This window comes from Cucumis sativus, chromosome 4 (genome assembly GCF_000004075.3).
Source record: "Cucumis sativus cultivar 9930 chromosome 4, Cucumber_9930_V3, whole genome shotgun sequence".
Classification (NCBI taxonomy): Eukaryota; Viridiplantae; Streptophyta; class Magnoliopsida; order Cucurbitales; family Cucurbitaceae; genus Cucumis; species Cucumis sativus.
In genome coordinates this window covers 2904189-2920509 of record NC_026658.2, presented here as the reverse complement: position 1 = coordinate 2920509, position 16321 = coordinate 2904189, and the positions used below count along the sequence as shown (strand labels likewise).

Sequence of the window (16321 nt, the reverse complement as noted above, 5' to 3'; positions counted from 1 at the left end):
TTAGAAAATGAAAAGCCTAAAAACACTTTACAAAACTACTAGGCCTTTTTATCTTTAATGTTGGAGGAAATTTTGTGAAAAGAAGCAGTGTGATTTGATTTCAAATGTTTTAATATAAAGTCATAATGTGTGATTTGATTTCAAATGTTTTAATATAAAGTCATAATGTGTGATTTATTGTAATTAAGGTCATATATTGATATCTTAATCAATCACAAGAAAAGTAGTTAATGATAAAATGCTCTTTAATTAGTATCATGCACTACTATACCCTATGTGATAGTTGAAGTTGGATCAGTTGCCTAAATTTGTTTATATTAATAAATTGAATTCAATCGTACAAAATTTAAAGATCGAGTAAGTTACGTATAGTGTTTGTTGTTTCAAATTATCATAAAGAAGGATAGTTCCAAATTAGCTTGGTCTCACTATTTTTTCATAATTCTCCTATTGTACTTATAGTAATGTAATTTTAAACGACAACGTTAATGGTATCTTAGGACAAAATTTTGGAAATTGTTCAAAAGTATATAAAAGAACGGGTGCATATATTAAAAACCCAATTTAAAACTCTAAACGAATAATTGTATCGATCTAAATCCTCAACTTTCACAGCTGTGTATCCAAATATATAAAACATAAATGGTTTTTTTTTTTTTTTTTTGTTCTTCCTACGCTCTCTTGTAATTGGGGATTTAAATTGATACACTACACTTATCAAAATTCAGAGATTAATTTAATATAACTACTAGTTTGGAGTTTAAATTGTACAACTTTAAAAGTTTAGAGTTTAAATTGATACCATTATTAATTTATATAATTTAAATTAATCTGACCTTCAAAGTTTAGAGTTTAAATTGATACTTCCCTTAAAAAGCTAGTGAATCATCTCACATAATTTTCAAATGCAATCGAATTGATCCCCTTAGCGATTTTCAATCAAATTGTGTTTGTTGATTAAAAATTTGACTATAAACACCCCCACGTTTCGTTACAATTGTAAAACACAAATCATAACACAACAACAAATTTAATCAAATGAGTCCACCTTTAAAATGAGTATTTAAGAAAAATAAAGAAGAGCTTAAAATGGTTAAGAAAAAAATAAACAAGTAGGAGAAATCAGTAGTAGTCAAATATTTAGTTGCATCTAAAATATCCACCCTACCTAACAATTGTATACAACACACACACTTTTAAGTCACGTCCTCCACTATGTAATTGTTGTCTACTCACAATTGGATTATTTTATAATTAATTCACACTTATAAAATAAAGAACACATCTCATGAAATTGGGTTTCCTAATCTCGTGGAAATAATTTCTTAATCATACTCATTCCCACATCAAATTTTAAATTTAATACCACTTCTTTACTATATATTAATTTAATATTTTATCTCCCACCATTCTCACTTTCACCTAATTATTTCTCATTAAAATATGCTCCACTTTCTTCTCTATTTTCTACTCATCAAACCAAATTCCCCATATTAACAACACAAACAATGTTCATAATTAATACTCGGAGAAGGAAAAAAAAACAAAAAAACGATATTGATTAATGTTTATTTTGGGTTTCACTTTATCTTAATGAGTTATGGAACTTTTCATTTTTTGTTTCTAATAATCTGTAAAATTTCAAATTTCTCCAACGGATGTGACACATTTAACATATATTATGTGTGGTGTGTGTATATATAAAGAATTATAGTAAACAAAAATAGACTTTATGTTGCCTCTTTTTTTACTATGGTTTCATATCATTTATTTTGTCCTATATTTTTTTTTATTGTCTATCTGTTATGTTATATTTGAAGATGTAGAAACAATTAATACTATGTATTTTTTTTTTTTATATCTTAGTGTAAGTATGTATTTAATAAAGTAACATTAAAAAAAAAAAAATAGGAACCGTCATTATTTATTTAGAAAAAGAAAAAGAAAAGAAAAGAAAGAGAAGAGAGAGAGAGAGAGAGAGAGAGAGAGAGGGAAATGGTGACCCAATGTAATGAAATTGAGTGAAGAGAGGAAGAAAACAAAGGACGTGGGAAATAGTAGGCCCAAAACTCCGGTTCAGTAAATGACCCTTGGATCATTCAATCAACGGCTACGATTTTAGATGACATAATATAAGCAAAAAGAAAAACACACCTCCCCTCCACTCTCCTCCTTCTTCCCTCCCCACTTCTTCTCTCTCACCTTTCTCCTTTCTCCTTTCTCCGCCATAGCCGCCAAAATTCCTGCCATTTCCAGCTTCCTCTCCGCCGCCACTGCAACTACCTTCGCTTTTGCCGGATTTCAAATCTAAATTCACTTTCATACGACGAAGTAAAAGCGAAGGGGGGAGATTCGAGGAGGAGGAGGAAGAAGAACAACGAGGATGAAAGAGAAAAAGTGGTTTGTTTGTTGATTTATGACGCTACAATAGAACCAAACTCCACACGAGTCCCCAAGCAAATAAGTCCAACGCAACACCCTTCTGTTTCTCTGTGTTTCTCTGAATCGTATGAGCTTGTAGAAGAACTACTCGAGCGCTGCTCACTCTCAGCTCGCTCGTAGTTTAACTTATTTGCGGTTTCGAATTTTCTGTTTTTTGTTCGATGAGAGCCGGAGATAGTGGCTGCCGGTCGGGGAATTGAGACTTCCGGAATGACCGACCACGACTGTGAAGCGAAAACCTTCCGAGCTATGGTGGAGAACGCCAACCGGAAGTTCGCTCGGGTCCAAGACGTCCCGGCCTATGGGCGTGTGGACAACCATCACTATTTTCATAAGGTTTTCAAGGCTTATATGCGTCTTTGGAAGTATCAGCAGGAATTTCGCGCCAAGCTTGTTGAATCTGGTCTCAACCGCTGGGAAATTGGCGAGATCGCTAGCCGGATCGGTCAGCTTTACTTTGGTCATTATATGAGAACTAGTGAGGCTAGGTTCTTGATTGAAGCCTATGTGTTCTATGAAGCGATTCTCAACCGAAGCTATTTTGAGGGATCGAAGAATTCGAGGAAGGATCTAGGAGCGAGGTTCAAGGAACTGAGGTTTTACGCGAGGTTTTTGCTGGTTTCATTGTTATTGAATCGTACGGATACTGTTCAGGTTCTTGCCGAACGATTGAAGGCTCTGGTCGACGATAGCAAGGCCACTTTTCGGGTATTTTCTCATTTCTTCCATGATTATAACTGAATTTTCGGATTCTGTTGAAGATTTTCAGTTTGCTGATGGACTTTCTTGGCGGCTTATTTATTTTTTGAAGAACTTTTCTATTAATTTCACAATCCCTAGCATTTTTTCTTTCTTTCTTTGGCTTCTGAATGAATGCTGTGCAGACCTTTTATAACTTATGATTGTTTGTTTGTTTTTCGTTATTTATCATAATTCTTCACGATATTTAAAAACTCGATTGTCATCCGTTGAATTGAAGAACAATTTTATATGTTCCCTTTTCATTTGGTTTCTTCTCAGCTGCCAAACCCATCACAGCAGAGAAACATTTATGATTTACTTACACTGTTTGTCACTTTATGTCCTTGAGATAATTTATATTCGAAAGAGTTGTATTAACAAATTTACTCACATTGTTTCTTATCCAAAAAACAAAAACAAAAAAACAAAAACAAAAATAAAAAAAACAAGAAAAAAAGAAAAAAAGAAAAGGAAAAAAAAAAAAGAAAGGAAATTTACTCACGCTCACAACAAATTTGTACAGTGAAGGGGAACTTTTTCTTTCATCTTTAGTTGTGTTGGCTGCTTTGTGGGTGACTTTGAAATTCAACTTACCAATATATGAGACTTGAAAGATTTCTTTTTAAGACTCCTGAGATCATTATGAGATCTCCAGAGATGATTTTAGAATCATGATTTGATTGGTTGCATTTAAGATTTGTCCGGATCTCCTGCTTTAAACATGGGTTACGTTCATATTTCACAGAGTTTCATGTGTATTCTTGGAAGAATGAGAATGATTTAATGCCCCTTCTTGGGGTCCCATAATTAGCACTTTCTTTTATTTTACTTTATCTTATTAGAAAGCCTAGATATCTTCTTTGCTAAAAAAGTATTAAGTGCATATTAATACAACTTTTTACTTGCATAACTGAGGCATTTTAACTCTTGCTTTTAGGCTACTGACTTTAAGGAGTGGAGGCTAGTTGTGCAAGAAATTTTCTGCTTCATGAATATAGCAACAGCCTCGACAAATGTCAGACCTTTACGTTACTCTACTGCATTTGATTCTCATCCACCATCCCTTCCATTTGTTGGACGCTTCCATGCAAAGAGGGTTCTTAAATTTCGAGATGCTGTTTTAACTAGCTACCACCGAAATGAGGTGAATTAATTATGAATTTTTTCCCCATCTATTGCTATTAATCATGAATGATAATAAATTTGTCTGACTATATGTACCATTACTTTCAGGTTAAATTTGCGGAAATTACTTTGGACACATATAGAATGCTACAATGTTTAGAATGGGAGCCTGGTTTCTTCTACCAAAAGCATCCAGTTGAACCAAATGAAAATGGAGCTGGCATTGATCATTCTGGGGCATCTGGAATAATTGATATCAACTTAGCTACTGATGTTACCGATCCATCTTTACCTCCAAATCCGAAGAAAGCTATCCTCCATCGACCTTCTGTGACTCATTTGATAGCTGTAAGTTTAATTAAATTTATTCACAACATTCTTTCTGCTTCAGTTGCATAGCAAAGTTTTTTATTTATTCAATTTGCAGCCTTTTCTCCCTCTTTTAGTGAGTATTTGTGTTTTAATTATTATTTTTTTAATTGGACAATTTTGGCATTTTATTTCTTTGGATGTTCTGGTCTCCAGATATTGCTTTACTACTTGTTTGAATTAGTTAGGACTTACGAGTTATGCCTTATAGCTTGTTACATGTTATAGAATGCCCTGAAGTTATGAATTGAGTCTGTTTGCACTTTTCGCTTTGAATAGCTTTGCATGTGATCCAATAATGGTAAGAACCGATATATACTACTAGAGTAAAGGAGAATACAAAGGTTGATAGCATGTATAGAGGGATCTTTCTCCAATAGTTCTGTTTTTAAATATGTACCTATCTAGTCTCTTTTCTTCCTTTGTGTATGGTTCCATCTGGCTATTAACAATCTCCTCTAACAAACACTAAAAACTACCAACCACTATGGATTGGCCTAGTGGTTACTGGTTAATAACTTCCAATGCCTGCTACTTGGGTATTACCTTGTCCTCTCGGTGATGATCTATGAGCTTAGATGACATTCAATGATGATTGTGGCCAACGTGACTTCAGTGGCTATTTATACACGGTAGATAGGGTACTTTTATCATTTGCCTACAGAACTAGGATACGGCCAATATCTTCTCACTGGCCATTGTGACTTGAAGGTATCCATATCATGAGATAGAAAGCACTTCTTATATTTGGGTATAAAAGTCTTCGCCAGCCATACAACTTTAGCCCTTTCTGACCTCAGTGTTGTAATGCTTGACATAACAAGTTGAAATGATAGCACTAACTTCCACACTTGCAAAGAATTTAGACTGAAAAAATACCCTCTAAGCTCTGTTTTTTCTGTTGGCTTGGTAAATCCACTCCTTCCGAACTTTTTCTGCCAAGACCCAACCCATTATGTTCTACTCTCCATCACCTTCTATATGTGCAAAATAGGTGCTTGGTGTGGCTTTCAAAATTGGAAGAACTTATAATTGAGCTTCTTGGTTTGTGAGCAGGTCATGGCGACAGTTTGTGAGGAGCTCCTCCCAGATAGTATCATGCTGAATTTATCTGTCTGCAGCAGGTTAATGTCCTATAACAAAGTGAAAGTGATTTTAGTTTCTTATTCTCATTTTTAATATTGTTTATTGACATTCAATGATAACTGGTGTAGGGAAGTGCTGTCAAAACAGTGTCAATCAAATGGCGAGTGTTGGGGAATCAAGAAAATCCTTGAAAAATAAAGTCACAGCCCAGAATTCACGAGAAAATTGTAATGCTCTAGCGGAATCTTGTAAGAGTGAGAAGCCAGGATCAAGTGACCTTTATGATGAGTATTTGTGGTTTGGGCATAGGGGTAGTGGAGGTACAGAATTCTCTCATACCCTCTCTCAATGGTCTTTGCTATTGAATGATGTGGATACTTACTCATTCCAACTCTCTGTTGTTTCCAATTTCATTGATGACATGGACCTCTTTTTATCTTTAATTTTCAGGTCCAAACGTTTTATACCCTGGTGATATAATACCTTTTACACGTAGACCTGTTTTCTTGATAGTTGACAGTAACAACAGCCATGCATTCAAGGCAGGTTTGTCAAAACTTTTACAAGTGTTGCCAGGTCATAATGGTTTGCTTCATTCTGCTATATTGGAAATTAAATTTCCTTTTAATAGGTGGATATTTCTCATTTTTCGTCTGAGTATCATCATATATGTGATTACTTGGCTTTGAGAATGAGATGACATAGATAAGGCCATTCGATGCCTTTAATTGATTTGTTTTTCTCATACAAAACAACAGCGTTTTGAGGGAGAATATTGCGTTGACCTTTCTTGCTGCACTTTCACTATGAAAGTTTTCATTTAGACAACAAAAGCTAGTTCGGCAGTATCTGACTGATAGTTTCTTGTTGATAGACCTGTCTGGTCTCGCGTTAAAATTTAATATGTTCTTAATACATGCACTCTTCCAAGAAGAAGTCATTTCAATTTGTCAATTTATATTATTTTCAGGTTCTACATGGGGCAGAGAGAGGAGAAACTGCCGCCATACTTCTTTCACCATTGAGACCTGCATTCAAGAATCCCTTAAATGTTGATACAATTCAATCAGGAAGTCAGTTTACTTTTTTCTTGACTGCACCTCTACCGGCATTTTGCGAAATGGTTGGCCTGTCCTCGGCCAATTTGGATATAGTAAGTTAATTATAAGATCAAAACTTGCTCTTCAATATATGTTCGGGACTTCCATTTAATCCACAACTTGTTCTCCTTTATAGGATGTTTACAACGATGCTGATACCATACTCTCCTCTGCATTTTCCGATTGGGAAATAATTTCTTTGTACATCAACTAGCTTAAATATCGTTTGGGCCCAAGTTTTGTCTGATCATTTTTTACGCCGTCTCATTCTCAGGTATTTTCCCGCTGCTCGCATTACTTATGCAATGCTAATACATACAGAAGCTTATGTTCTAGCCATTGTTAATGTAAATAACAATTCTCTTTCTTTTGTTCCATAATCTGCAGATTTATATTCTGCCGATCCGTGCTATCATTCTTCAACACTAAAGAAGACGACGACCTTCCTGTTTGCCTGCCTTGTCTTCCCGACTCCGTCTCTTCAAATTCTGGAGTTGTCAGCTCAGCAATTCGCCGTCTTGCAAAGCACCTTAATGTCGCTGACTTATTTAACTTTCACGAAGTGTAATCACAGTCTAGATATTGTGAATGCCGACCACCCACCTGATTCGTGTTCAAAGTCTGCCTTCTCAAGGTCAGTCCACGATCAAACATAATACCATTGGTCTCTCAAGAGTCGAAGTATAATCACAGTTCACAAATTGGTGTCATGAATCACTGGTAGTGTGATACGGTGGTCGGCATCTTTATTGGTTTCTTAAGTTTGAAGGTGGGTTTAGTGTTTAGTTTAGCCGAGAGTGTGATAATTTATTGTAGGTTTCTATTAAGCTTTGAAGATTCTTTTCTTCTTTCTTTCTTTCTTTTTGCTTATTACTGTAAAAAGAAAAACAAAGGGAAGGGAAAAGATTTGGAATTGAAATTCATATGAAAAAAATGAAACTCGTCTCCCTCTCCAAACCCGGCAAAATCAGCATCTTTTCAATTTATCTGGAAATGGTGGCAGATCGGGATTGTAAAATCGGTTCCTTTGTAGAACTCTCTCTCTTATACTAAAGTGACAGATGTTTAGAAGTTTCACTTTGTAACTTGAGTTTGTTCGATTTTGAATTATCAATTATTATATGGAACCCTTTCCAAGTTCATGAACTTCTTCTCAAACTATGTTTGCTTGCTTGCTTCAGCTTCGTTTCACCTGGGGAGAATCAAGCTTTTGATCTCGAGCTCAATGCAACACTTCTTACATGTATACAATGGATGGGTCTTATAAGTAATGCTAATTGAGATTTATAATTGATTTACTTATGAAAGTCAAGTTTTGGAATTTAATTGATACAATCCTTAAAAAGACCAAATAACTAAGTTTTAAATGTTAAGGATTCTATTAGTCTATTTATATAAATACTGATAATTAAGAGTTCAAATAAGTTCGATCTGCCACCTAACATATAAAATATGCAAACATTTCACAAATTTTCAATCACCAATATTAGGACTCTGTTATATAGACAAAAAGAAAGACAGATAATTATAATTTTTAAAGAAATGTTTGCAAGAAAAAAATTGAAATTCCAGCTCCTAAAAAAGGATAAATCCTACATGGCATGAGTTGATTGGTCAGTTTTTAGTCCACCAATGGAAAAAGAAAAACAGAGAAAAAGAAATAGGAAACTTTTTGTTGACAAATTCAAAATCTAAACTGCCCTGCAAAGGGTAATCATCTCACGTTTCATTCTCTAATCCCCCAATAACCCAAAATAAAGGAATTGCCACAGATTTATCGCGATTCCAACCAATAGGAAACGAGTATTGTATTCTCACGATCCTCGTCTACCCTTTCACTATCACATCGTGGCCGTTCACTGTACTCGAGAAAACACAACTCAATCCCTCATTTACCGTTAGATTCGTACACCTAAAAAACACACGGATATGCTCTCTTAACCGTTCGATCCTTCAGATTCTTTCTTCTTTTATGACGCTATATATATGCTCTAACTGCACTTATCGTTGAACTTTTGGCTTCTTTGACGAAGAGAAGGATCTGTTCGAGAGAGAAGAACCGCCGTAGCGACTTCAGGTTTGTCTTAATTCTTCTCGCTTTTTTCTTTTCTTCTTTTCTTCTTTCATCATTATTCTGAAATTCGGCCAGGTTTTTAGATTGATTTTCAAGTAGTCAATTTGTTTCCAGATCTTTTTGTTTTCTTCTATGGTTTATTTCTTTGCCGTCGTTCAACGCTCTCAATTTTGTTTCTGGGCTTAGGTTTAGGAGAGATTAGGGCTTTCTGGATCTCCCTGGGTTACATAGTTCGGATGCCTTTTCGAATTTCTCCCGTTTGAATGTCTTTAGTGATTTTGTATTGTATGTTTTTTAGTTTATGAGTGCATGCGATTAGGAAATAGATTTGGGTATTAATTAGATAGGAGGATTTGTGTGGTAGTGCCGTTCGACTTTCTGAAATCTCGTGTAGGCGTTCTGTAAAGATTCCTAGAATGAAAATTGTGTTGGATGATGTCGAATTGTGATTGAGTTGGAGTTGGGGTTTGTTTTTCTGTAGATGGCTCGTACCAAGCAAACTGCCCGTAAGTCTACTGGAGGAAAGGCTCCAAGGAAACAGTTGGCTACAAAGGTTTGTTCAAGTTTTTTTTGCTTGAAATTTTGTGGATGAGTTGATTTGATTTTTCTCGAGTTTTCTATTTATTTATGCATTTTTTTGTTTCTGAATTTTGTAGGCTGCTCGTAAGTCCGCCCCAACCACCGGAGGAGTGAAGAAGCCACACAGATACCGTCCTGGAACTGTTGCTCTTCGGTAAGATTGTGCACGGTTTAATTCCTTTAGGTTTCCGCTTTAGTAGGTGGAAATTGTTCAATTGGTTTGAGCAAAGGTAATAACTTTTTGGCTCCTTGTGGATCCGTGCAGTGAAATCCGTAAGTACCAGAAGAGTACTGAGCTTTTTGATCAGGAAGTTGCCCTTCCAGAGGTTGGTCCGTGAAATTGCCCAGGACTTTAAGGTTTGTTGCAACCTCTTTCATTACCTGCTTTGAGATATGTTCTTGGGTTTGATGATAGATCAAAGCTGATGTATAAAATTGCATTGTGTGTTGCAGACTGATCTGCGTTTCCAGAGCCATGCTGTTCTTGCATTGCAAGAGGCAGCCGAGGCTTACCTTGTTGGATTGTTCGAGGACACCAATCTCTGCGCCATTCATGCAAAGCGTGTGACGATAATGCCCAAAGATATCCAGTTGGCTCGGAGAATCCGAGGTGAACGTGCTTAGAAGATGTTGTATTGTTGTTTGGTGAATGGTATTGGCTGCAAAGGAGGTGATCAAAAGACCTAATTGATGATGATGATGAAGGGATGATGATGGGGGTGGTTCTTATTTTTTGTTTTTAGCAAGGGTTGGTAGTATAGTTTTATACTAGAAAACTTGTAGTGAATATGGTAAAAAAGGCATAATGCTTTTGGTTGTGCATGTTAATGTTTAGTTGTGGATGATTTTGTTTTTTGTTCTTTTAAAAAGGATGGAGGAGCTTAATTCTGTATTTCCATTGATGAATTGTGTTTTTGGGGTATTGCAGCCAAACTAATATTTGTTGGATAACCTAAACCTATCATATCTAATTTGTAGTTCAGATTTGTCTCGATTCATCATTTTTTTCCCACCTGCTAATGTGTGGTTTCATGTTTATGTTCCTTTATGCAACGTAATTCTTCCTGCAATTTGATATGGTGTGCTGTTGTTTTATCTTCGCCTTCATCCCTAAATCTATAATTCGTTCTTATCATTTGGCTACTATCCTCGACTTTTTAAATCAGCTGCACGTGTGGTTTATGCTATGTTCATGATATAAAAATGTTGTAGAGTGAAGGGACATCAGATCATTGCTATATTTACTGGCTTTATGATTTTGCCTAAAAGATGAATCCATTCAGAACCCGCACTTGTTCTCTTCATTCTTATACCATTTCTCTCATCATTCCAAGTTTTCATTTGGGTTTTGAAAGTTAATTTTGTCACTGCGATAATTATATATATCTTCGGGTGAAAAGCTTCTAATTTTTCTTTGCTAAACTGATGTTTTCATTCTCTAAAACAACTCAAGCCTAAAATACATTTCTTAGTAATGTCACTCTTAAAGGTAACAAATCAAAATAAAGAAGCCCCACTCTCACCCTTCATCAAACGTCAATAAGATGGAGAATGGTGGGTCGTTCTATTAGAAAAAGCCTATGAGAAAGAACTAAGCGCAGCCATCCTGATTCACGAACACCCAAATTCTCCATTCAGGTTCAACTAGTTTCAACAGGGCCATATTGCCTCCATTTCATCTGTCGAAGATAGTCGAGCATTCCCTAGATCTCACGAACAGCAGCCTCGTTATTTTCTCTCTTCTCTGCCAATACATTGGTGTTTACAGGGAAGATTTATTCAGGATACTGCACCCTTAATCCCCATCTCAGAGTAATCTCTCACGACATTCTCATTCATACCTTCACTAATTTTAAATTCAACCAACTAATCCTCCTCCCATGGGACTATCAGAGCAAAAGAGATCACTAAAATATTTGGCCAAAGCATTTTCAAGCTCTTTTTAATTGTATCTAATGGATCAAAATTATTTATATTCATTGAATTCATGTAAAGATTTTAACTTCTATCCTTTTGATCGAGTAATGTTTTAGTCGTTGCTATTGGAGAAAAAGAACGAAAAAACTTTGAATTGTTTTCTTCAAAGTCAAATTGTTGAGAAGAATTAGTCTATATTGACAACAATTCTTATATGTGTACCTATATTATTTAAATAGTTGAACTATAAACAAGCTCTAAATGTCACTTTACAACAAGACCATTGAATTAAAACGAACCAAAAAAAGGAAAAAACAACAACAAATTAAGAAATTGAGAACTGATAAATGGAATAAACGTTTTGGTGATCAAAGATGGTTCCTTTGAAAGAAGAAAATTCCTTATTGCAGCCTTGAAAAGTTCTTCCTTCCATTTGATAATATAAATAAATCGTTTTCTCCCTACTTAACAATACCATTCTTTGCAGCCCAACTTGAATCTTTTTTCTTCTAAACAAACCTTTATTTTAATTTGTAATTAAAAATTTGACGCAACTCTTTTATTTATTCTCTGCATATGGTTCAAAATATGCGTGAAAAGTGAGAAATTTGAACCTTTGATTTAGACTACGTTTTGACTTGTTAATGATTCTTTCACCTATAAATTCATTTAAAAGTTTAGGTTCTTTTTGCTTTTAGCAAAATATCGTTTCAAATGTTTAACTTTTAAAATTTTTAACAATACTGTGATATTTCAAAAAGTGTTAAAAAAACCATCATTTATCGTTTGTATAAGAACATAGACATAAAAATTATTGTAAACGACAACTTTTTAAATATTTTGGTTAATTATACTATGTTTGAAAACGATAAAAAAGAATTAGTAATACAAAATAAGTAATTTGAACTTCTTAAAGTTGAATTATTTAGGTAACCGTACCATAGTTGAAAAAAATAGGAAAATTGTCAAAAATAGAGCATTTGACAAAATATTTACACCCAATCTGAAAAAAATCGAACCGTAATAAATTTTGTATTTGAGTGGTTTTGTTCTATGAGCCCTAAATAACTCGTCAAACTTTTCTATTTTTGAAAAACCATCTTTTCCAAATTTAAAGATATTATTCAAAATATTTTGTAACTGTCTTTATATAAATATGTTGAAAATATTCACAAATGATAACTTATCTTTAAAATTAATCTTGATTTATCCTTAATTTTAAGAAAATTATTATGTTTAACAAATCTTTTTAAAAATATTTAAAAATGTATTAAAATAAATTTATCCATAAACGATAAATATATCTTGATTAATAATTAAATAATTAAATGACAAATAGTACAATGTTATATTTGTAAATATTTTAGTTTTTTCATACTTTAATTTTATAATATATTCTATGGACATATGGATGGAAACATATACACATATATACGTATATACACAATCGGCTCAAATAAAGAAAAAGAAAATTAGTTAAACGGCCGTTAGATGTTGCCATCTAACCACCACTCTCTGCCGACCGGCCGCTTCCATCTATATATATATAATTATAATTTTTTACGATATCTTATTTCCATTCCAATTTTCTCAATCCAAAGATTCATAAAAAATTATGTCTTCAGCTTACACATACCTCTATCGACTTCACGACATAACATCTTTGACACTACAACATTTTGATAGTAAAAAAAAAAAGTGTATTGGTTAAACATAGACATAATTAGCCACCATAAAATTAAATTCTTCTTTTTCTTAGTTTTTCATTTTTTTATCGAACTTTCCAATCACTAAGAATAGTTCTCTTAAAATTTTATTTTGGTGTGTGTACTTTGAAGTCTAATCCGTTTTAGTTTATGATCAATTTGATTTTTGTATTGGATTTAAATAAACAATGTGTTAATTATTCACATATTACCCACAATTTTTATACGTTTCTTTTATATAAAAAAATAAAGATAGAGACAAATATATAAATAAAATTGAGGAATTTGTGAAAATAGTAGATTTTACAAAATATTTACAACTTATAACAAATTAAATTCACAGGTGATATAATAGAATCTAAAATTTTACTAAATTTTTTTAATTTATTTTGATATTTTTTAAAAATGTTTGGAACTTTATTTATAAATATTTATTATCAATAAAATTGAAATTTTAGTGTTAGATTTTAATTTGTATTTGTATTTTAAAACCATAATCCATGCAACTACCAAAGTAGTTTTATAGTTAAAAAAGTAATAAAAGAAAAAGGCAAAATGGACATCGTCAAATCCAATGGCTAATTGATTAACATAATTTTAAACATTTCATGAAATCGACAAAGATCGAATGAAACCCATTGATTCCTTTAATGGAACATCCGCCATCTTCGGACTTTCCTTCATTCTCAAACCTCTCTTCTCTTTTCTTCTCTCTCTAAATTCATCTTCTACTGATCTTCTTTTTCTTTCTCCAAAAAACCAAAAATTACAAACACTTCGTTTTCGTTTTTTCTCAATGGAATTGCGTGTTCTTCCAACTTACTCTGATTCTGTAAGTTTCTCTCTCTCTTTCCTCTCTAATTGACCCTTTCTGCTTCATCTTCTTCTTCAATTTTTCATTCTTTTTGTTATATTAAAAACAATGTTTCCATAGTTATAGAAACTGGGTTTTGCTTTTGTTTGTTGGGGTCAGTTGTGTTTTGTGTTTTTTCTTTCCTTTCTTTTTCCTTAAAAACAGAGGATTTGATCGTAGTTTATGAAATACATCAACCAATGGAGAAGGTAGGTATGAAATTCAATGTGGAAGAAGATGATTCAACAGAGCTTCCAAAGTTTAAAGATGTGAAGAAAATGGCGAATGAGATCAATACAAAGCTTAATTCTGAGTTGGAATCGAGAAACAAAGAGTCCGCCGTAGGAAAGGCTGAGGGATTGGAATCTGTGAAGAGAAACAAAAACTCCGCCGTGGAAAAGGCTGAGGGATTGAAATCTGTGAAGAGAAACAAAGACTCCGCCGTGGAAAATGCTGAGGGATTAAAGCTTCAATTGGCAGAGAAAACAGAGCAGCTCTCTGTTTTGAAAAATTCTGAACTACAAACAGAATCAAGAATCGAAGAACTGGAGAAAAAGTACCGAATTTCCAAAGAATCAGAGGAGAAAACAAAGGATTTAATATTAGCACAAACAGAACAGCTAGAACAAGCAAAGGTTTCCCTCGAAGAGTCAAAGCTAGAAATCCAATCCCTTCATGAAAAGCTCCAAAAATGTTCTTCCAACACCAATAATGACAACCACAACATTCCAGGAAACCACGAATTCGAAAGCCTAAAATTCGAGCTCGAATCGACGAAACAAAATCTGGCTCTGCTAAAAAACGAGCTAAAGTTAGCCACAGAAGCAGAGGAAAACAACAAGAAGGCCATGGATGATCTAGCTATGGCATTAAAAGAAGTAGCAACAGAAGCCAATCATTTCAAAGGAAAATACAGCACAAGTGAAGAGGAATTAAAGCAAAGAAAGGAAGAAACAGAGAACTTGAGAACAACATTGAAAACCATAGAAGAAAAGAACAAAACTCTGTTACAAGAGGCAAGAAAAGAGGCTGATTTATACAAAAGCACAGTAGATAGGCTGAGATTAGAAGCAGAAGAATCTCTATTAGCATGGAGTGGAAGAGAAACAAGCTTAGTGGATTGTATAAGAAGAGCTGAAGATGACAGATACAATGCGCAACAAGAGAATCGCCGCTTAATGGATTCGCTGAGGCTAGCCGATCTCAAGAACATGACATCAAAAGAAGAGATCAAGAAATTAAGAGACATTCTAAAACAAGCCTTAAATGAAGCTACTGTGGCCAAGGAAGCTGCAGGAATTGCAATAGAGGAGAATTCACAGCTAAAAGATTGTTTAGTCGAGAAGGAAAATGCATTGGATTTTGTTAGCACTGAGAATGAGACTCTAAAAGTCAGCCAAGCTTCAGCTCTAGAGGAGATTAAGGAGTTGAAGCAATTGCTAGAAGAAGCAACCAAGAAAGAAGGGAACGGTAAAGAGGAAAGCAAGAGCAAAGAGGAGAACAAGAGCAAAGAGGAGAGCAAGAACAAAGAAGAAGGAAAAGAGCAAGTGGAGATGACGAAATCAAAACCGCCGTTGAGTCCAAGTCCAAATCAGAATCCAAGTCCGAGTCCAGCCGAGAAGGAGGATACATTTGGGAAAAGGTTAGGGAAAGCTTTCAGTTTTAGTTTCTTGGAGTTGAGAATCTCACCACAGAAGAAGGAGGTGGAAGAAGAAGCAGAAGATGAAGAGCCTGAAATGGAGGAGACGCTTAAAGGGTCCATTTTTGACGAGAATGTTGATTCACCTGGTTCGGCAAGGCTGCACGAGAGGAGGCCATCGTTGTCTCAGTATAGTGAAGATGGGGAGCTGATGCATTTTGATGGTGAGGATCTGGATCAGTTGGAAGAAGGGAATTTGGATGAGTTAGAAGGAGATAGGAATTCAAGGAAGAAGAAGGCATTGATAAGGAGATTTGGGATCTTTTGATGAGGAGGAGGAGCTTTCAACAGAAAGAAGGAACAATCACCTGAGTGAAGTTTTTGTGATGTTAATGCAGTTTTGATTTTTTTTTTTTTTTTTTCTTTTGATCTTTTTGTAAAACTGTAAATTCATACAAGTAGTTTACATTGTGTATTTATGTGGTTTTTCTTCTTTTTTCTTTTTGGTGCCTAAAGATGTCTTCTTCTTCAATCAAATGAGAATAGTTTGTGTTAGCTGGTTTCAAGATATTCCAGTTCCCTACACTATCCGATGAAAGAAATTATAGCTAAAATTATAAAAACTGAAGAAACTCGTTTTGAACAGAGTGTTCCTCTTTTTAAAAAAATGTGAGAATCAATAGGCTCTTC

The 16321-nt window shown here is 34.3% G+C and overlaps 2 protein-coding genes and 1 pseudogene across 3 annotated transcripts; all 3 read left to right on the top strand.

The window, feature by feature from the left end:
* The first annotated feature begins 2032 nt into the window (after positions 1-2032).
* On the top strand, positions 2033-8009 carry LOC116403341 (annotated as a pseudogene).
* A 777-nt stretch (positions 8010-8786) lies between these two features.
* On the top strand, positions 8787-10514 carry LOC101219105 (histone H3.3). The gene is given in 6 exon segments (XM_004146827.3): positions 8787-8940; positions 9419-9490; positions 9594-9670; positions 9782-9815; positions 9817-9873; positions 9970-10514. Coding segments are annotated over 5 exon segments (411 nt in total). The 5' UTR covers positions 8787-8940; the 3' UTR covers positions 10141-10514.
* A 3282-nt stretch (positions 10515-13796) lies between these two features.
* Positions 13797-16214, top strand: LOC101210943 (WEB family protein At5g16730, chloroplastic). 2 transcript variants are annotated; one of them, XM_031884749.1, is made up of 2 exons: positions 13797-13971; positions 14202-16214. In XM_031884749.1, exons 1-2 carry the CDS (start codon positions 13936-13938, stop codon positions 15957-15959), a joined length of 1794 nt encoding a protein of 597 aa, XP_031740609.1. In that variant the 5' UTR covers positions 13797-13935; the 3' UTR covers positions 15960-16214. The 2 variants fall into 2 exon arrangements, with proteins under 2 accessions (XP_031740609.1, XP_031740610.1); XM_031884750.1 differs by having other exon boundaries at positions 13804-13971; positions 14173-16214.
* The last annotated feature ends 107 nt before the right edge of the window (positions 16215-16321 follow it).

Coding starts and splice junctions, on each gene's coding strand:
- LOC101210943 (XM_031884749.1), top strand. CDS start 13,936: ATGGAATTGCGTGTTCTTCCAACTTACTCTGATTCT. Junction 13,972..14,201: donor TTCCAACTTACTCTGATTCT/GTAAGTTTCTCT, acceptor CCAATGGAGAAG/GTAGGTATGAAATTCAATGT.